Source organism: Megalobrama amblycephala, unplaced genomic scaffold (genome assembly GCF_018812025.1).
Source record: "Megalobrama amblycephala isolate DHTTF-2021 unplaced genomic scaffold, ASM1881202v1 scaffold521, whole genome shotgun sequence".
NCBI lineage: Eukaryota > Metazoa > Chordata > Actinopteri > Cypriniformes > Xenocyprididae > Megalobrama > Megalobrama amblycephala.
The window spans coordinates 24169-45683 of record NW_025953435.1 but is presented as its reverse complement, the minus strand read 5'-3'; the positions used below and the strand labels follow the sequence as shown (position 1 = coordinate 45683).

General features: G+C 40.3%; 2 protein-coding genes across 2 annotated transcripts; both read right to left on the bottom strand.

Moving 5' to 3' along the window:
• Window positions 1-520: 520 nt before the first annotated feature.
• Window positions 521-2975, bottom strand: LOC125261894 (zinc finger protein 383-like). Its single transcript, XM_048180469.1, has 2 exons — window positions 2417-2975; window positions 521-606 (listed from the first exon to the last, which is right to left on the bottom strand). Exons 1-2 carry the CDS (start codon window positions 2968-2970, stop codon window positions 540-542), a joined length of 621 nt encoding a protein of 206 aa, XP_048036426.1. The 5' UTR covers window positions 2971-2975; the 3' UTR covers window positions 521-539.
• A 1463-nt stretch (window positions 2976-4438) lies between these two features.
• On the bottom strand, window positions 4439-14143 carry LOC125261893. The gene is made up of 7 exons (XM_048180467.1): window positions 14034-14143; window positions 12991-13108; window positions 10438-10553; window positions 8455-9510; window positions 8119-8277; window positions 5681-5776; window positions 4439-5548 (listed from the first exon to the last, which is right to left on the bottom strand). Exons 3-7 carry the CDS (start codon window positions 10438-10440, stop codon window positions 5246-5248), a joined length of 1617 nt encoding a protein of 538 aa, XP_048036424.1. The 5' UTR covers window positions 10441-10553; window positions 12991-13108; window positions 14034-14143; the 3' UTR covers window positions 4439-5245.
• Window positions 14144-21515: the final 7372 nt, after the last annotated feature.

Sequence of the window (21515 nt, the reverse complement as noted above, 5' to 3'; positions counted from 1 at the left end):
CTTGAGTGAAATATAAATTATTATGCATTTTAAAGCTCTACAGAGAGATAAAACATGGAAAGAAAAAGAAATCATAAAAGGCTACTTCATGGCTTTCTGAACTAAAATTATTACGTATTCAAGCAGAATCAGAAGAAAATGAAAAGAGACAATAACAATGATTGTTGGTAAAAGGATTAATGAGTTTAATCAATCAAGTAAAAGTGAAAATGAATAAGACAGATCTCTCTCTTTATGGCTTATATAAGAGAGTCAAATCACATCAAGAGAAGAAGAGAAGCAAGTGTTCAGTTTCAAAACTACATGAAAGCATATCTTACATTTGCATGGAAGAGTAGAAGTGGAAGAGAAACAAGATGTTCTTATGAAAAACAATGAAGAATGAGTTAAAATAATATCAGATTCATCTCTCTCTTAAGAGTGTTATGGCCTCTTCTTCAGCTCCTGAACTTAAAAGATTTTAGACAGAAAGTCTGATCCACTTCTTCCCAGTGTGAATCTCATGTGAATCTTCAGCCTTGTTTACATGTGAATGTTTTTTACTCTGAGGGCAGGGGACAGATGTTTTCCCTTCTGTTTTTCCTTTCTTGTTCACGTCCATCAGGTCTAAAAGAAACATTAAATCATGTGAGATTTCAAATGAGAGGCAAATGTGAAATTATGATTAATTTCGATTATGATCAATTTTAATGTCATGAAGATGATTTGTGTTATAAATCACTAGTTTGGTCACAAAACTCTAGATGATGCAGGTTTGACATGTAATCTTTAAACAATCACATACGGCACAAGCTGACTTAGTTTTAATAACTAAAGAGAATTAGTTGACAGATGGTCATTTCAAACTGAACGTCAAACATTCTTGATTAACTTGTTCGGTTAGAAGCCTCATATAGTTCGGTTTGATGGGAATCAACAGAACAGCAAACATTTCACTGAACCATGGGGCTGGTGTTAGATATTATGAGGCTGCTGAGCGTGATGAGTCGGTCCCCACATGGAAAGAACCTATATGTGGATATATGCGCATATATGAAACCTATATGCAGTGTATATGTACATATATGCTGCATATATGCACATATATGATAATATATATGCTGCATATATACTGCATATATGCTATATATATGCTGCATATATGCGCATATATACTGCATATATGCTATATATATGCTGCATATATATACTGCATATATGTGTATATATGCCACATATAGGCAAAATTGAGGTGCATATATGTGCATATACAGGAAATATAGGTCTCCTGTATTGCTTCTTCATATCCATATATATGCCCTATACATACAAGATATGTCTTCTATATAGCTAATGGCAGGATCTGGTCATTTTGTAGCTCATATCTCATTTTTGACTGTCATACATGATGCCTAGCTCATATTTTCTATTATCAAGGCAAAAACTAAGAATTAACGAAAAAAATTATGCAAGAACTTATGTATGTGCGAATGTAGCAGTTATGTATTTAGACAATTATTTTGTGATTCCACTTGCCATGACCATATTTGGGGTTTCCTGCCGCCATGCTGACTTGGGGTGTTGACGCACTTTGCTGCTTCCCAGTCTGCATGAGACATCACAGCAGTAGGTCGCACAAAGTTTTTGCGGTGATTCAATTAAGGCCATGTTTCATGTAACAGCTGAATTCACATGATATATTTGTATGATTGTAATCCAAAACCCCTCTGTGATGTACATTCAGATGTTTCGTTGATTATTTTTCTTTACTTAAGTTACTTTTAATATCTCTCTTTCTCAGCGTTGTGCGTTGCTGCCGCACGCTGTTTGTATGCTGCACAAGTCCTCATATATTGCCATTTGTGTTATACAGAATAAAGTGAGGACCTGATGGCAAGATTTTTCGCAGTCTGTCTTTGATTACGACACAACGCAGAAAACACACCGCTACACGAACACGTGAAATTGGTCCCACATGGAAAAAACCTAAATAAACATATATGTTTCAATATAGGTTTGATATAGGTTTTTAATATATGTGACATATATAAAATTGGCCGTTTTCCTATATTATGTGTGCATATATGTACATATATGTACATATAATATAGGAAAACGGCCAATTTTATATATGTCACATATATGTAAAACCTATATCAAAACCTATATTGAAACATATATGTTTATATAGGTTTTTTCCATGTGGGACCCCAGTTATACGAGGGGACATAGTGTGCATGTCACGCAAGGCTAAATATAGGTTACTTTCACTGACGGTGTTTTACACATATATTCACAGCTGGTCACATCTAAAGACGTTCACACAGCTTAGAGTGTAGCGTTTGAAAGGGAACACATTTCTAAACCAACAGACTGTCCTGTCGCTCAATGAGGCTGTAATAACTTTGTTTCTCAGCACATAAAGATAAGTACTTACTGTGATTTCAGACTGTGGTAATGTGGTTTCTCCGCTGAATGGATCTTCGTGTGTCGCTTCAGGTCGCTTTTTACAGTGAAACTCTTTCCACACTGATCACATGTGTGCGGCTTCTCTCCAGTGTGGATCCTCTCATGTCTTTTCAGAGATGCTGAAAAACTGAATCTCTCGTCACAGTGTGAACACTTGTAAGGTTTTTCTCCAGTGTGAATCCTCTGGTGCAGTTTTAAATTGCAACCTGTAGTAAAAGTTTTCTCACACTCAAAGCACATATAATCTCTTACACCAGTATGAATTTTCTCATGGCTATATAAATGTGACAGCCATGAGAAACTCTTTCCACACACAGAACATGAATGTGGTTTCTCCTTCGTATGAACAGTCAGGTGTTTCTTCAGGTTTGATGAATGAAGAAATGTTTTGCTGCATTGATCACATGCGAACGGCTTCACTCCAGTGTGAACTCTCATGTGAGTCTTAAGATGTGTTGATTGACTGAAACTCTTTTCACACTGATCACATGTAAACAGCTTTTCTCCGGTGTGGATTTTCATGTGACTCTTAAGTTGTGTGACTGAAACTCTTCCCACATTGACTGAAATGGCTTTTCTCAGTGTGGATCCATGTGTATCTGAAGATAACTTGAGTGAGAATCTCTTGTCACACCATCACATGAACGGCTTCTCTCCGGTGTGGATCCTCATGTGTCCTTTAAGGCTTGATGATTTCGTGAAACCTTTCCCACATTGATCACACTTAAATGGCTTTTCTCCAGTGTGGATTTTCATGTGTTGATTAAGATGTATTTTTTGTTTGAAACACGTCCCGCACTGATCACATGTGAACGGTCTCTCTCCCGTATGAACTCTCATGTGATTCTCAAGATTTTGTTTGGTTGTGAAACTCTTTCCACACTGAGTACAGGTGAAAGATTTCTTGGTTCTTCTTTTCTTTAAAAATGTCTTTTTAGTCTTTGAGCGACTCAAAGGTTTTTCTCCAGGTTTGTCATGATGTTCCTCCTCCACTTCACTCAGTTCTTCACTCTCCTCCTCCTCTTCAATCATATCTAAAAATGGAAGAAAAAAAAGAGAAAATGTCCTCAATGTTTGATGTCCTTTTCATTACATCAAAATAATTCAAATAAATTAAAGAGAGAAATATGAAGTGAAAGGACATAAAACTGAACCCTGACGTAACAAAGCAGACAGCTGCTATAAAATATTACCAACACTTTAATGCTTATATAAATGAATTATATGTGGCTGAAAGTTTCCATGAATGAGGTACACTGATCTTCCATTTATTATTTTTAAAACATTATAGACAAATCTCTCTTTTCTAATGTGATATTAACATTAAAAGATATGATACTTTCATATTTTGACACCAACTTTTAGATATGTAACCTGTGTAACCCTGTTAAACATGACATGATTTCCCTCATTTTAAGGAAAACTGTCATTTCTCATTTCTTAAATTGTGACACCCAGGAAGTGACTTCGAGGACAAGAAACTAATCAACTTTATCAGTAACTACGAATCAGATTTTGCTTCAGTTATGCTTACAACCCTGTCAGATATTCTGGAAAGTTCATTTACTTGATACAGTTTGGTGTTTATGGTTTATTGATAAACAAAAATACCATTTCTCTTCATCTAAATCTTGAATCTTTCTAACATGAATGAAGAATAAACACCAACCTCTTTGTTCTTCACACTGTAAAAAAGAAAAAGTTAGTTCAACTCAAATTTTCAAGGCAACCGACTGCACAGAATTTTTGAGTTGAAGATATCAACTTAATTTTTTAAGTTTTGAAGAACTACAATTATTAAGTTGCGTCAGCTAAGTTTTTCAAGTTCTGAGAACTAAGTTTTTTAAATTCAAGTTACTGGAACTTTCAAGTCTGTAAAAGCTTACTATTTTGAGTTCAGATTACCATCCCCTGTAATAACTTACTATTTTGAGTTTAAATTACCCCCCACATTAAATCATCCACTGACAGTAAACCAGTTAATTTATGCATGTTTATTTGAACGACTTTGGCACAAACAGCTTTACAATTCCACAATGTAAACAAGTAATCTTATGCCCAAATCAGATACATCAGGTTTCAGTACTATAATATGGGCAGTTTTATTTTTTACTTTCTGACTCTTGTTGAGACCTTACAAATAATGCAATATTGACAAAGATTACCGATAAACAGTTGTATAGTGCCTAAGAACAGAATTGTCTAAATCCCCAGCTGAAAAAGCCAAATTATCTGAACTTTCTGAACTTTGAAATTAGCCAAAAATGCAAACATGCAGGCTATAACAGTAATGGTGGAACACAGCTTGCTTCTAATGAACAATCAATACCGTAGTCTCTTGACAGCAATATGACAGATACACATAAAACATTTGTTTTTAAATTTAAAAACAAATTCAAATATAGCACTTGTGTACAGAGCAAATAAGGCACATAAGTCGATAAGTTGGGGAAATCAAATGGAACAACATAAAAACTAAGGTGGTCTATGTTAAGACTTACAAAATATACAAACATAATAAATGAACAGACATGATAAAAGAAATCTTCCCCATGGACACTTGCCACACCAGCAAAGATGCAGACTATAACGGCAATGCTGAAACAAAGCTTGCTTCTACTGAGAAACAATCAATAGTCTCGTGACAGTTATATGACAGCTAAAAATAACAGATTTGTTTTTAGTCAAAATAAAGGAACAATATAAAAACTATAAGGTGGTCTATGTGTAGACTTACAAAATATCCAAACATAAATGAACAGACATTATAAAATAAATCTTCCCCATGGAAAATGAATCACTGGTTTAACAGCTTGGTCTTGAAGCTCCGGACACGCTGTGAGCAATCGGTGGACATTTCCATGAAAATGTGCTGGATAGTTTCAAAGGTATACCTGATGTCTTTTGGGAACTCCATGTTGAGGGCATAAAGCAAGCCAAAAAGATACGCAAGGGCAGTCGGGGTGTCTGGGATGTCTTTCAGGACAATGGTTTCCTCCAACACAAGGGCAATATTAATGACTGCGTCGTTATCATCATCAAGCACTGTGAGGACCCCCATCTTGATGCCTTTCATCTGTTTGTCATCTGCATCAGTTGCCTGACAAAACAAAAACACCACTGAAACAATGTCCTGTAGAAAACTAGTCAATAAAGAGTGATGTCTATTTGTGTATGGCCTCTTTGCTATACAACACTACTAAAAGCTGAAGGTCTTCCAAGCTGCACTCACCAGGCATCTAGAGAAAAGCTTCTCAGTATTCTCCCGCAGAAATATGGGAAGACCTTCCACAGCTGCCTGTCTGCGATGACTTGTGATGTCAGATGTCTGTTTTGGAAGAATATAAAGACAAACAAATACTTTTGTTTAGCTCTGTGAAATGTACTTGTGCATGTGCACTTGTGCTTGTTCCATTTGTATTCCCATCTCTACAATTGTACATGTAGGCAGATAAAATAATTGCAGGCTCTGTTAGTTTGTTAGTGTTTCTTTTTGTCTTGTAAGGATAAGTTCACTATTTTGCACTTTGAGCCCCCTTTCTGGGTTATCTTGGATGAAATAGAGTGTTTGACGAACACTCAACGAATACCACTAACCAATCGATAAGTTGCACATCTTTGAAAACTAACGTTTAGGGTTGATTTAAAGACAGGTTTGTGAATGCATGTAGCTAGCCATTATGAAGCATGGCAGGGCCGATTCTAAATCAGCCAAAAGCTCAAGACGGGACCAATAGTCAAAATTCTGGTGTCAAACACTCTATTTCATCAACCCAGAGAGGGGGCTCAAAGTGCAAAACCGTGAACGTATACTTTAAATATTACTGTATTAAATAGTCAATCAAGATGGAACTCGCTCACCAATGTAGCTGATGCAAAAAAAGAATGAAGTTATATTACATCAAAAGTGCAGAGTGCTAGCTTGGTAGTTCCTTCTTGATTAAAGGGATAGTTCACCCAAAAATGAAAATTCTGTCAGTAATTACTCACCCTCATGTTGATACAACCATGTAAGTCTTTCTTTCATCTTCGGATCACAAATTAATATTTTTGTGATTAAATATGAGCGGTGGAATACTCCTCCATTGGCTTTAAGGGGGCCCAAACTTGTCCGTCCAGAAAGTCAGCGAAGAAAATGTTTAAATAGTCCATGCCACTACAGTGACTCAACCGTACGTTTCTCAAGCGACGATACTACTTTTCGTGTGAAAAAAAACAAACAAAAGAACGACTTTATTCAACTATTCATTTTCTCTCTTGTAGGCCTCTGACGTTAGTTCACGAGAGCTCCATGATGCATGCGCGAGAACTAAACTGACGACGGTCTTCTTCTACTACTACTTGTTACTGGCTGCTCACTCCTTAGGAGTATTACCGCCACCTAGTGTTCAAGATGAAGTGCTGGCATAGCCGGAAGCGCTAAACTTTGTTTACAAGCAGGTGAACGCGCGCGCTGTATGTAAGCTATTGAATTCGACATTGATCGTGCTTTTGGTCTCGCTCTAAGTAATTGTTTACAATGGTTAGAAAGTGTGCATTTCCTGAAAAACTAAGACTTAACATTGCCACAAAATGAACGGCTTACCTTTCACCGTTTCCCATCAAATGATCGTGATTCACTGTATCATGTATTATGTTTTTTTTTTATTTAATATATAGCCATATACAAATAAAGACAAAACTAAATGAGTGTATCATGACTTTAACAATTACCACATACTGCTTCCACTTACCTTGTTGGTCTGTATAAACAAGTTGGGCACAGCTGTTGATTTCAGTAATCTTTTTTGTTGAACTGATTTGAAGTCGTCTGGAGAGAAATGTTCACTGCACAACTTCATGTGCTTGACGAAATTAATTGGTAAATTAACATCCCGTTGAACAGCCAGCAGCCATAGATTCAGTCACTCACGATCATTTGATGGGAAACGGTGAAAGGTAAGCCGTTCATTTTGTGGCAATGTTAAGGCACCTTTACGTTTACTCGTTAGTTTTTCACGATTCGGACATCCAGGAAATGCACACTTTCTAACCATTGTAAACAATTACTTAGAGCGAGACCAAAAGCACGATCAATGTCGAATTCAATAGCTTACATACAGCGCGCGCGTTCACCTGCTTGTAAACAAAGTTTAGCGCTTCCGGCTATGCCAGCACTTCATCTTGAACACTAGGTGGCGGTAATACTCCTAAGGAGTGAGCAGCCAGTAACAAGTAGTAGTAGAAGAAGACCGTCGTCAGTTTAGTTCTCGCGCAGGCATCATGGAGCTCTCCTGAACTAACGTCAGAGGCCTACAAGAGAGAAAATGAATAGTTGAATAAAGTCGTTCTTTTGTTTGTTTTTTTCACACGAAAAGTATTATCGTCGCTTGAGAAACGTACGGTTGAGCCACTGTAGTGGCATGGACTATTTAAACATTTTCTTCACTGACTTTCTGAACGGACAAGTTTGGGCCCCCTTAAAGCCAATGGAGGAGTATTCCACCGCTCATATTTAATCACAAAAATATTAATTTGTGATCCGAAGATGAAAGAAAGACTTACATGGTTGTATCAACATGAGGGTGAGTAATTACTGACAGAATTTTCATTTTTGGGTGAACTATCCCTTTAATGGTTTAAATATTAGTGGACAAACTGAAGAAAAGGCCTTGTAGTCAATATAACAACCTGTTTGTCAAGCATTTCCAAAAGGGTTTCCATCTCTCGACTAAAGGCGCCCTTCCTGGCACGATACAATTTCAGCAAACGAGGGGTGAACATCTCAAGGGCAGCTTTAAATGTTCCCATCAGGTCCTTTGTGGTCACACGAGTGAACTCTTGACAAATCTGAACGAAACAAATGCAATACAAATACAACAAGCTGGTAGTGTGATTTCATTATTATAATTAAGACTGCAAACTCTCAGCCATGATGCAAATGAACCTACATACACTATTATGAAAAAAACATAACACAAATGTAAACAAATGCACCAAGTTCAAGAAAAAAAAAAGATGCCTTGCCTGTTCTTCAAGAAATAGACCGGGCCACCTCTCTAGAACCTCTGAGACCATGGGCTCCATCTCCACAATCTCCATTCTCCTAAGGGAGAATGTGATGTCCATCTTCTGTCTGATGAACTCCATGTCCTTGTTTTTCTTCTTCATGGCTTCAACCAGGGAAGACCTCAGGTCTTCCAAGTCATCCTCAGTGTGGCTTTCAGGATGATCTGGTACATGGTTGACCTCACCTCGTTTTGGTTTTTTCAAGGAAAACCTTCCCTCCGGACCACCATCCCCATCATCATCATCTCTTCTTCGCCTGTTGACACCATGATCATCTGCCTCCTCCCTTCTTGATCTCCTGTTGACACCAACCTCATTACATCCAGCTTGACGTAGTTTTGATCTGTAGTTCCCCATCTTGTACTTTATGCTGGTTGTCCATCCCGCATATCCAGTACCACCACCAGGCTCTTTGAGGCAGGGATGTTTGTTGACAAGTTCAGCGGCAACAGAATCGAACTCATGTTTTTCAGGGTAGGCTTTCACAGAAAATATTTCTTGTGCCAGCTTGTCCAGAATCTCTTTTTTCACATCTCTGGTTACATGTAAACCCTTCCCTGATATTTCAAATGTGTCATTCCCCTTGCGGAGTATCAGTTCAACATCATATGAGAATTGTGGTACTGGGAACGGAGTGGGCCACTGTGAAACGTTCCTCCTATATGTCCGCACAACTGAAGATAAGCTGTGGATTGAGTCTGGAGATCCAATGATGGCTGTGTCAAGGGAAGAGATGGAGGATGACCGAGTTGGTGTTGGAGGTGGTGGTGATGGCATGTCCTCATTGCTCCACAGAATATGCAAGACAGCCTTTTCTGAAGGCAACTCTGCTATGTCAATCAGGTTGCAAACTGCCTGGCCAAAGTCTGAGTCTTCATACTGTATACAGAATTCACCCACAAGTTCAAGTTTGTGACGCAGTTCATTGTACAGTTCCTCTAAAGTTTCAGGAACTTTGGTCAGCCGAATCTTACGGACGAGTTTGGGATTTATGTGGACCAGAAGCAACAAAGCCTGTAAGGACAAAAGAAGAACAGATATTTGCATGACACTTTAAACTGAAGCCATATACAGTCATGGCCAAAAGTATTGGTGCAAATTCACTAAAGAATTGTTGGTTTTTAAGCAAAATTCACACACTTTTGAAGGTTTTTTGATAAAATAACCAAACCGGGATATTTTCAATAGCTCAACACAACTGAAACAACAATTGGTTTCCCCAAATGTAACAGAATATATCACCAAAATACTGCGGGAAGTGAATACATGATCGAAAGTGAATGCATGGTCGAAAGTATTGGCACCCTTCACAACAAGTGTCTTTTGCTGTGATAAAAGCACACTTTTCATTGTTAAAATCCAGTGCTAAGGTTATGGGTAGTCAGACGTCAGCTGTGGTACCACCCTTGAAAAATATCAGCCCATTTCTAATGGACAAAAATCTCCAGTTTACTCACTATACATCTCTGTTGGTTTATATGGACAGTATGAGGTTTTCTTCAAGTAGAATCGCATTTATTATCCTTTACAAATGGGCTTATAATACTCAGGAATGCTACCACAGCTGACGTCTGACTATCCATAACCTTAGCTGTGGATTTTAACAATGAAAAGTGTGCTTGTATCACTACAAAAGACAGTTATTTTGAGTGCCAATACTTTTGACCATTCAGTATTCACTTCCCGTAGTATTTTGGTGATATTTTGTGTTGAATTTGAGGAAACCAATTTTTGTTGTTTCAGTTCTGTTGAGCTATTGAAAATATCCTGGTTTGTTATTACATAAAACCACCTTCAAAAGTTTGTGAATTTTGCTCGAAAACCAACACATCCGGAGGGATGCCAATACTTTTGGCCATGACTGTACCTTGAACACTTAAAATCAAGTCATTAACTTTAAACTTTAAAATTATGAAAACATACAAACAGAAAGGTGCTTACCATTTCAATTTACTGCAGTAGCCAAGCCCTTGGGGTCACCATCAAAGTTCTAGCAACTTGATATGCAGCCAATGGGTGGTAGTCGTTCAAAGTCTCTGGATCCAGGATCTCTAAATCTGAGTGACAGTTATCAATGAGTTGGTAAGACCGATAATGTTCCATGTACCAAGATGATAACCTTGTGGTGACAAAATACACTTTCCACCACTTGTCCACCAATATGTGTAGTATTCTAAAGAACTCTGGCAGTCCACTGCATTCACCCGCAGACACTATCATGTCCCTCACATACTGGGTCCCATACAAATGTACTTCTTTGGCAAGAGACACATCATCTTCATTTGGGTACTTCTTTTCTAGTACTGTCCTGAGCTTTTCATCTAAAGATGATATTTTCACTCTATCTACACTACCAACATGCAATTTTGGCTTGAACAATTGCTGTGTGTCAAGAAGATATGCCATGAGCTGTTGATGCTTAGTGGAAAGGGTGAGTAGTACATTCTTAAAACAGTGAGCATCATTAATTGCCTGTTTGAAAAAACTATGCTTAGACTCAAATCTAAACGTCCACAGATCCACTAATGGCCCAAAGCACCGTGTGAGATGCACATAGTGATCAATGAAGTGATGTTTTGGTTTCAACTTAAATTCAGGAAAGGTGTCAGTGAGTAACTGTCGATGGTCAGCCAATTTATTCCCTAAGTAACATAATGTTCCCTCTGATAATGTAGTAGACACCGTAATCTCCACAATCTCTTTAAGGTCCATTAAAATTTCCCATGACTGCTCTTGTTCAGGTATATAGCTCCCAATCAAGAGAGGTAGCATACGTAAAAGTGCCCAGTTTTCATGTCCGTTACCGTTTACCTTTCCAGATGCAAGGCTCGTCTTTGTAATTGCCTGTGGCTTGTTGACCAAATCAGAGAATTTGTATGGAAACTGTTTTATGCGGTTATTCAGTCCATCGAATGTAATGAAACCTTTTCTAATCAATTCTTTCAAACACAAACTTAACTCCACTGCGACAACACCTTCAAATAGATCATGCAAAAGATCAGGGGGAAATCCAGTAACTGGGTGGAAGAAAGACAACTTACTTAAAGCACAGGATGATTTAACTCCATTCACACATGGCTTAGGCTTATCAGTCAACTTGAGTTGTTCCACAAAAGAATCGTGTTGCGTCACAGTTCTCAGTGGAAAGTTCCTTGGTTCACAATTTCCAATTTGGTCTCGACTGATGCAACAAAATCTGCAGAATTTTTCGACATTAAAAGCTTCCTGAAAACCTGCTAAGCTATGTGCACCAAGGTTATCAGCACAGACACAGAACACTGTTCCCTTTACAAACGTATCTAGAGCCTCAATATACACTCCTATCTTTTCAAGAAATCCAAGATCCTTAATCAAAGGATAAAGAAAGGCATCATACCCAAATTGTCTGACATCGACAGTTTTTCCAAGACAAGCCAGTTGAATTAGGGGGAGAGTAGAGCGAAACTTGCTTGGTAAATTCAACAAAATCCAATAGACAGCAGTAATTTTATGGATTTTTTTTGAGGACCCCAAAGGATTACATAGTTCCAGGTCATCTATGTAAAGTCCTATAGAGATACTTGCATCTTGCACACCCAGAAGACCATTGTCTTTGTAGTACTGTCCATCTCGAAAAGAGCAAAATTGACCTGGGTTGTCCCCCTGACTAAACACCAACTTCTCCACAAAATCTGGCTGTCTCAACAAAGTTCCAAGAACCTGGATGATTGAAACATAAACAAATGTTTGTTTATGGGTTATTTTATATGTATACTCAGTAGGCTGAATTACAGGGAACTTATCTTTAAAAAAAAGATTTCTCCTGTGATCAGTGGCCAATGCACCCTTTCCTTGAGTGCTTACAATTAATGGATTTGTTTCCAAGACAGCATCAATCTTATGGAGAACACTATCATCTAATTCAATGCCATGTTCTGCAAGCACTGCTTTGAAACCTTGTTGAGAGTGAGATTCTGAAAGATGTAAAATGTCATTAAACCCCTCAACTATTTTCTGTACAGCGTGTCTACTAACATGCAATTCAGTTTGCATACGTAGAAAAAATCCAGCAGCCCTGTGTTCAAGAGTCTCAGCATCTACATACTCCTCCTTTTCTTGGACATCTGAATTTCCAGAACTACTTGGAAGTGTATCTTCCTCATTACAGATACCTAATGGTTGGTCAGAGGAATCTGTCTCAATGGACACAGGTTCATTTTCTAAGTCTGCTCTTAAACAGGTTCTGATATCACCATGCTTGTGTTTCCTACTTTTGTGTGAACTAAAAGTCTTTAGATTGTTTGTTTTAAAACTACATCTCAAGAAGGGGCAACACACAGTCTCATGTTTTTTTAAATGGTGTCCAAGGTGTGTGAAGAAAGACTGCTGCGTGCAGATTTCCCGGAATTCACATAGATCACAAAAAAAGGTGAATTTATCTTGTATTTTGGCTGTCTGACAATGTGATCTGGTCAAATGTGACTTTAAGGCACCAGGTGTTTTAAAAGTACATACACAGTCACTGTAAACACACGGCCAGTAAGCTCCTCTTCTGTGCTTGAGCCGATGGTGCCTAAGCAGACGCTCTTGACTGGCGCTGGCAAAGCTGCAGAAGAGACACTTCATAGAAAACCTAGCACAAAAATAAGAGGAGAAAATGAACACATACTTCGCAACCGTTTATGTTAATGCTGTTGAGCTTCAGGGCTAAAACACACAAAGGTAGGGCTGGTTATTGTTCAAAATCTTTCAATCCGGTGCCAATTTCGATACCTCAGTTTCGATACCGGTTCCTAACGATACTTTTTTCGATACCACTTTTATGAAATCCATTTTAACAAGATTACAGAACACATTACCTAAGGAAAACTTTGGTTTTATTTTTTCAGTTTGACTCAAACTGAAACAAAAAAAGCAAAAAGGAACAAAAAATGTTTTATAAAGAGCTCATGCTCACCAAAGCTGAATTTATTTTAATAAAAAATACAGTAAAACTTGTAATATTGTGAAATAGTATTACAATTTAAAATCTTATTTGAATATATTTCAAAATGTAATTTATTCCTGTGATGTCAAATCTGAATTATCAAAATCATTACTTAAAAACTTCGAAATCTGACATGTCTCTTTTCATACAAATAAAAGATATTCTATAGATTCAATTGATATATTACTTATGTCTCTATGACAAAAAATGACGGAGTATTTTAAGTCTGTTTTGCTGCAATGTGAAAAAAAATCCTACAAAACGCGCCGGCGCGTTAACGGACTTAAGTTTAATGTCAATGAGCAAAGCAGACGTGCATAAAACAATGCCATCATTCATCGTGAATAACAAACATAACGGCAACACAAATCTTTCAATTAATATGTGGACAATAATTATATTGAGCTTAGCTGTTCAAAATAAGCTAGCTTCTAACCGATTAGCTAGTGGGGGATTTTGTATTGCCATAAACGCCTCGCCTGGTTATGATTTATCGCTTTTGTTTCCCACAATGAAATGTAATACAAATATCAAATGCATATACATATACATATTCATACGATTAGCTTACCGTTAAAAGGAATGTTTCTCTTCGACAAAGACGTCAGGGAAAGTTACCGCTGGCATCGTGGTGGACGCAAACTTTCGCAGGGAGCTCCTGGGAAAATCCTTGGAAACCCCATCGCAGCCGGTTGCCATGACAAATTTCAAATGAGCATGCGCAGATAAGTTGAACTCACTCTAACTGGGTGTCAACTACAACTTCAAAATAAACTCAACTCAATTTATAAAATAAGATGAACTTTTCCTCAGAAACGTCTGAAAGTGAGTTCAAGTGGCTTACAACAGATAGTTCAAGTTCCAACTAGCAATTTTATTGTCAGTGAATGCAAAAATCTTAGTAAGGTGAACAATTTTGAGTTGTCGTTTTTACAGTGCAGAGCCTTAGACACTTTTCACAGTTAAGAATGCTAAAGTAGGCATGACACATGTTGCAGGCCGCATCTGTCATTTCGCTAGTATGGAACCTTTTCAACACTGCATACATGCTGACGTATTGCAGTAATTAGCAACAGTTGCTAATGCAGCGTATTCTATATCTACGATATAGATGAACATAATGCTAATATTATTCTCTTCAAGAGCATTAAACCACCACTGTCAATCACTGTTCTCTTTTCATGCAGCTCCAGAAAAAGAACTAATTTGGAGTGCGTAAGGAAATCTCTGAAATTGTTATCACACACACACACACACACACACACCTACACACACCCACACAAACACACACACACAAACACACACATACACACACACACACACACACACACAGATAACTTTACCTCAGCGGGACACTTCAGAGGCTTCCAATTACACCCAGTCTCACCTCTCATTAGGATGCATTAACAAAGAGCCCAGATTTGGTTTAAATAAAGCAGATCGTGAAGCAATAAAGGCTGGCCCGGCATCTGCGGTCTGCCAGGCAGGTGTGAGGCCTGATCCCAGCGCTTCTCTTGGCCCTTGTCTCCTCTCTACTTTCTCCTCGACAATGGAAGCCCTTGGACGGCTCTGGGGAGCAGCGGACCGCTCAGCAGCCATTGATCGCATGAGGTGGAGGCAGCCGTGTGTGTCATTATTGGAATGCAGTATTCCTCCTCCTGCTTTTCATGTCTTCACACTCTACGAGCACGACATCGACCATTCTCTCTGCAGCATTACCCTCTCCAAAAGAAACCAATGTGCTGGTCGAACTAAACTTGAGGAAGTTTCTAAAATCCACCTGCCTTCCTCAAGCTTACCTAGCTACTTATCATCACTGCCTCCTTTTTCTTCCTTCAGTTGTTGTGTAGTTTGAACTGCTTGAGCCTGCATCTTGAAATATGTCTCGAAAGATGTTCTATCTGTTGAACAAGTCTTGAGCAGCATCTTAAACCCAAGATGATGTGAGCTGACTAAAAGTGAAAGGCCTTGGAACCAGTTTTCTTAGATTCTCTGTACTGACAAGTCAAGATGATAAAATTAGAAAACAAAATAGCTTTTCTTCTAACTTTTGTTGTTTTATTGCATTTGGGTGCAGCTGCATATATTCAAAATGTCTGAAGTCATATGAAGTGTCTGGGTACTTTTTGGATTTTAAAGTTATAGGGAAAAATAAACTTGAAACTTCCCAAAAGAAAAATGCAATGCAGCACAGGATCACTATATAGTACACATCCGGGATGTTTTTTTTAGTACACACCAAGGACCCTTGCAAAAGGCCCCTTCCTGAAATATAAAGGCAGTTATACATTTTAATGTAGCAGCAAACAGCAATTAACAGGGTTCAAGTTTTAAGGCCTTTAAGCCCATGCATAAAAATATTGTTCAATTTAGCAAGCCTGTAACCATCTCGATCATACATGGAAAAGACCATTTACAGCCAATACAGGCAATTTACCATAGGAAATATATGTTTTTTAAAAAAGCTTTTTAACAGTTGTCAAGGTTGAGCCAAAAACCTAGGACTCATTCGCCAAAGTTGGTTTTTGAAATAATCTCCAATATTTAACAAATGATTTGATGGACAGAGGTGGTCCTAGAGGCAAATTTGCTCAAAATGAGGAGTTCTACCATGTGGTATGAATTTTATGGGCATGCAAAAAAATTGAAAAACATTAAAAAATGCGAAGGCACCCCCTTCTGATTTCTGATTGCTGATTTCTTTTGAATTTCTCACTGGACTCTAGGGCCGTGAGTCAAACAGGCCCTGCAAGTTACGTTCCGATCGGCCTCCGTTAACCCTGTCTGATAGCTGCTCAAACTTCATTGGCCGATGACAGACATGTTTATCAAGATATGTCAATGTCCTCATAGACAATCATGGCACCTCAGACAAAGACACTGCATGCAAATTTTCAAGTCAATCTGACTAATGATGAAGTAGTCATAGCCATTTTCTGAGTTTTTTTTGCTGCTATAAGGCCACCAAATGGCCAGTCGCCATGTGCTTTTTCATGTAATATAATAAGCTCTTACATAGGTGTGCCGAGTTTGGTGAATATATTTAATTCCATTCATGAGTTATAGCCATTTTCATAAAAGTGGCTCTGGACACTAACGTTTTGGGGCCCTTAGCGGCCATGAATCGAGGTTGCACTGGTTTGGTTCAGATCGGGCCAAAAACCTAGGACTAGCCCTGCAAAAGTAGGTTTTTCAAAAAATCCAAAATACCTCAAAATTTCGGCAAAACAACGAGTGAATCCGAGGCATGCATTTTGTCCATCTTGAACCAAGGATTCCATGATAGGAAGCCAACGATATAAAACACTTGAGCCTACGTCTAACAGTTCAGGAGTTATGAGCCATTTTGTACTTTTGACCGCTGTAGCGCCCCCGTCAGGCCAATCTGGGTGAGCCTTGGTGACGTTGTACTACCAGCCCTCAAAGTGTTACAATCACAGAAGGGCAGAGACACTGGATGTATAAAAGTAAGGCGTTTATTTTCACAACCAGATGAACAACACTTAAGCAGGTGAGTGAATGGCAAATCTTCAGGTAAATGGTGATAAATGGAGTGGTAATACTGTCCTTTGTTTTGTAGGTGAAGGAGGATGGCTGAATGCAGGTTTGCAGACACAACTAAGGAGCTGGACTTCACACACGTAGATGAAGCACACAGGCGGAGAACAGGAGACAGACTGTAGACAGGTAAGTAATCCAACAGAGTCCCTAATGTGAGCATACAGGTAAGATGCTAACGAGACCGGACAATGAGCGTGTGTGAAAGAGAGTCCTTTATACTGCTGGTGATGAGTGAGCTAATGACGTGTAGGTGTGCGTGATTAGTATTCTAGTGACGGGTTGCGCTGTGATTGGGTGGCGGTGGAGCCTGGCATTTCTGTGACAGTACCCCCCCCTCCACAGCCCGCTCCTGAGGGACGAGGACCCCGACGTCATGGTGGTGGGCCTCTTCCATGCAGTACAAGTCTGTCAGGATGGTTAGCGTGTCGAGCAGGTTGGGGTCGAGTATGTCGTTTCTAGGAACCCATGAACGTTCCTCAGGGCCGTAACCTTCCCAGTCCACCAGGTACTCCAGAAGACCACCACAACGCCGGGAGTCCAAGGTGTCTTGCACTTGGTAGGCAGTGCCGTCTTCAAGGATGAGAGGAAGGGGGGAGGGTTCCGTGTCATCGCCAGGCTCTGTGGAAATAGAAACAGAGGGGTGGTGAGGCTTGAGGAGTGAAACATGGAAGGTAGGGTGAATCCTGTACTCAGGGGGGAGCTGGAGTTGATAAGTGACAGGATTGATCTTCTAGGTTCTTGTGATCAGTCAACACGAGGAATGGATGTTGAGCACCCTCCAACCAATGCCTCCACTCTTCCAGGGCCAACTTGATGGCAAGAAGTTCCCTGTTGCTGATGTCATAATTAACTTCCGCCGGGATGAGTTTGCGGGAGAAGGCACATGGATGGAGTCTACTTGGCATCCCCTGCTGCTGAGACAGAACCGCTCCAACTCCGGTGGTAGAGGCGTCCATTTCCACAACGAATGGTTTGTCTGGATCGGGGGGAACGAGGAGAGGAGCAGTGGTGAATTGGTGGCAGCTGAGTTCCAGGACAGAGACTTGGTCCTATTGCGGAGGAGGTTGGAGAGTGGACTGGAGATGATACTGTAGTTCTGAATAAAGCGACGATAGAAATTGGCAAATCCTAGAAAGCTTTGAAGTTCTTTAATTGTGGATGGTACTGGCCAGATCTTGATGGCTTCCACCTTCCCCTCGTCCATCCGGATGCCACTGCTATTGATGTTATAGCCAAGGAACTGCACTGAGGGTTGGTGGAAGGAGTATTTCTCTGCCTTGAGGAACAGATGGTACTCCCTCAGGCGTTGCAGGACCTCCGCAACGTGCTGGCGATGTTCGGCCATGACTGTAATCTTGTTGAGTGACCGGTAATCGATGCAAGGCCGCAAGCCTCCGTCCTTCTTAGCCACGAAGAAAAAGCTCGAAGCAGCAGGGGGAAGTAGACGGGTGGATGTAACCTTGCTCCAAAGCCTCCTTGATGTATTCCTCCATGGCCTTCTCCTCCGGTAGTGACAGAGGGTAGATCTTTCCTTGGGGCACTGGCTCACCCGGAAGCAGCTCAATGGCACAGTCCCATGGCTGGTGTGGAGGCAGCTTAGAGTCTCTTTTCGGGCAGAAGACGTCGCTGAAGTGGGGCATAGCATGGTGGAATGTCCACAGACCGTTTCTCGACAGGGCTTTCGATGGAAGTGGCACAGAGGGAGAGATGCCTGTAGCGTGGAGAAGATGGTTGAGGTAGGGTCGAGAAGCAGGTCGGGAAACAGTTGTCGCCCCACTTCAGGATCTCACCAGTTTTCCATGATATAACAGGATTGTGCTGCTCCAACCATGGGCGCCCTAGAATCACATCAGCGGTGGACTCCTCCAGAACCAGCAGATGGAGTTGTTCAAAGTGAAGGATACCAACTTGAAGTTGAATGGGTCCGACAATATGACTGACTTTTCTTCGATTGAGGGGCCTTCCAGTTATTGAGTGGATCTGGTAGGTGGACGGCTTGTTAACTGTCTTGAGCTTGAGCTGGCGGCAGAGGGCGATGAAATTTCCAGCTAACCCTGAGTCGAGGAGGGCACTGACTGGAATAGAAACATCAACAGCAGCTTACAATAATGGTGAGTGGCTTCATGGAATTCATAGGAGGAAGAATGGCACTCACCATGGGACGAGGAGGATGGATGGGGCATGCCGAGAGTAAATGCCCAGAAGCTCCACAGTATAAACATAGTCTCAGGGTCAGCCACCTCTGGCGCTCAGTCGGTGTCAGACAATTATCATCAAGTTGCATGGGTTCGTTGGCTGGTTCTGGAGGGCTGACGGATTCAGGTCGGCGGAGGGATGTTGGAAGCTCAAGCTGGCCCTGGTGCTCTTCGAGACATGACTGCATACGAGTTGCGAAGCGTATAGATAGCTGGATGAAGCATTCGAGCCCGATGGTGTCCTCGTATGCAGCGAGATGCAACTGCACACGTGGATTCAATCCTTGACGATAGGGGGTGAGTAGTAATTGTTCGCTCCATCCACTGGCAACTGCAAGCATCCTAAAGTGAAGAGCATATTCATTCACAGTCATAGATCCTTGTTTTAAATGATAAAGTTGCTCACCAATTGATGAATCCCATGCAGGTTTTCCGAAAACCTCCTTGAAATGGGAGATGAAACTGGTGAGTGACTGGGTTACCACATTCTTCTGTGTCCAGAGCATTTCAGCCCATCGGAGTGCTTTGCCGCTTGACTGTGAAATGATGAACGCCACTTTTGAATGATCATCTGGGTACAGGTGCGGTTGCATCTCCAGGACCAGCGAGCACTGTAGCAGGAATCCATTGCAGTCCTCCGCCAATCCTGAGAAGGGTGCCGGTTTAGCCATGGGACTGGCGTATGCTGGCGGCGAAGGAGAGGTGCTGGGTTGTGCAGAAGTGATCGCTGGTGGATTGGCGTTAAATGTACGGCGCATGGCGTCGGCGAGTTCTTGAGATGGATCCGTGTCACTCATACTGGAGTGAGTCGGTTATGGTCCGGTCTTCTGTTACAATCACAGAAGGACAGAGACACTGGATGTATAAAAGTAAGGTGTTTATTTTCACAACCAGATGAACAACACTTAAGCAGGTGAGTGAATGGCAAATCTTTAGGTAAATGGTGATAAATGGAGTGGTAATACTGTCCTTTGTTTTGTAGGTGAAGGATGATGGCTGAATGCAGGTTTCCAGACACAACTAAGGAGCTGGACTTCACACACGTAGACGAAGCACACAGGAGGAGGACTGGAGACAGACTGGAGACAGACTGGAGACAGACTGGAGACAGACTGGAGACAGACTAGTGATGGCCGATTTCGAAACACTGCTTCATGAAGCTCCGAAGCTTCATGAATCTTTTTGTTTCGAATCAGTGATTCGGAGCGTGTATCAAACTGCCAAAGTCACGTGATTTTAGTAAACGAGGCTTCATTACGTCATCACTGTTTCGAAACAGTTCGAAATTTCAGTGGTTCACCGATAGAGGGCGATGATAAAGTGAGCCCATGAATCATGCAGATTTACTGAGAACTATTGAACAAGTGTCTAGGGCTTTACCCTATGGTTTTACCTGATCTCCGATCAGTTTTATACAGTTGTAGATGTTTTAATTATACATTAGAATAATTAAAATGAATAATGGTAGTTATTAATCTCTTATTGGCCTGTTTAGCTTGAGCCATGGAACAGATAAACAAGCCTTTAAAATTGATAAAAGAACACATATTATACAGACACTCTATATTTAATCTTATTAGATGATTAGTTAATTCCATTTAATTGATTTTACTTTAAATAAAACTTTTGAAATACATTTGTTAAAGTGTATTTTTAATGCATGTTTGGCCTGAGTTTTGTTGCATTTGCACTGCTCTGACCACTAGGGGTCACCGTGGAGACGGGTGTCAGATTGTTTCGAAGCCTCGAATCATTACGGCACATTTGATTCAGCTGCTTCAGTGTTTCATGAAGCCTCGATCTGCCCATCACTAAGACAGACTGGAGACAGACTGGAGACAGGTAAGTAATCCAACAGAGTCCTTAAGGTGAGCATACAGGTAAGATGCTAACGAGACTGGACAATGAGCGTGTGTGAAAGAGAGTCCTTTATACTGCTGGTGATGAGTGCACTAATGACATGCAGGTGTGCGTGATTAGTATTCTGGTGATGGGGTGCGCTGTGATTGGGTGACAGTGAAGCCTGGCGTTTCTGTGACACAAAGTTTCAATTCTCTATGACTTGGAAGATTTAAAAATTCTCTCTCAAGATCCATTAATGTACTAAAAACATATTTAAATCAGGAAATGTCATTGCTCCCTATGCAGGCCTCACGGAGCCATCAGATTTCAACTAAAATATCTTAATTTGTGTTCCGAAGATTAACGAAGGTCTTGCGGGTGTGGAACGGCATGGAGGAAAGTAATAAATGACAGAATTTTCATTTTTGGGTGAACTAACCCTTTAACTTACTCTG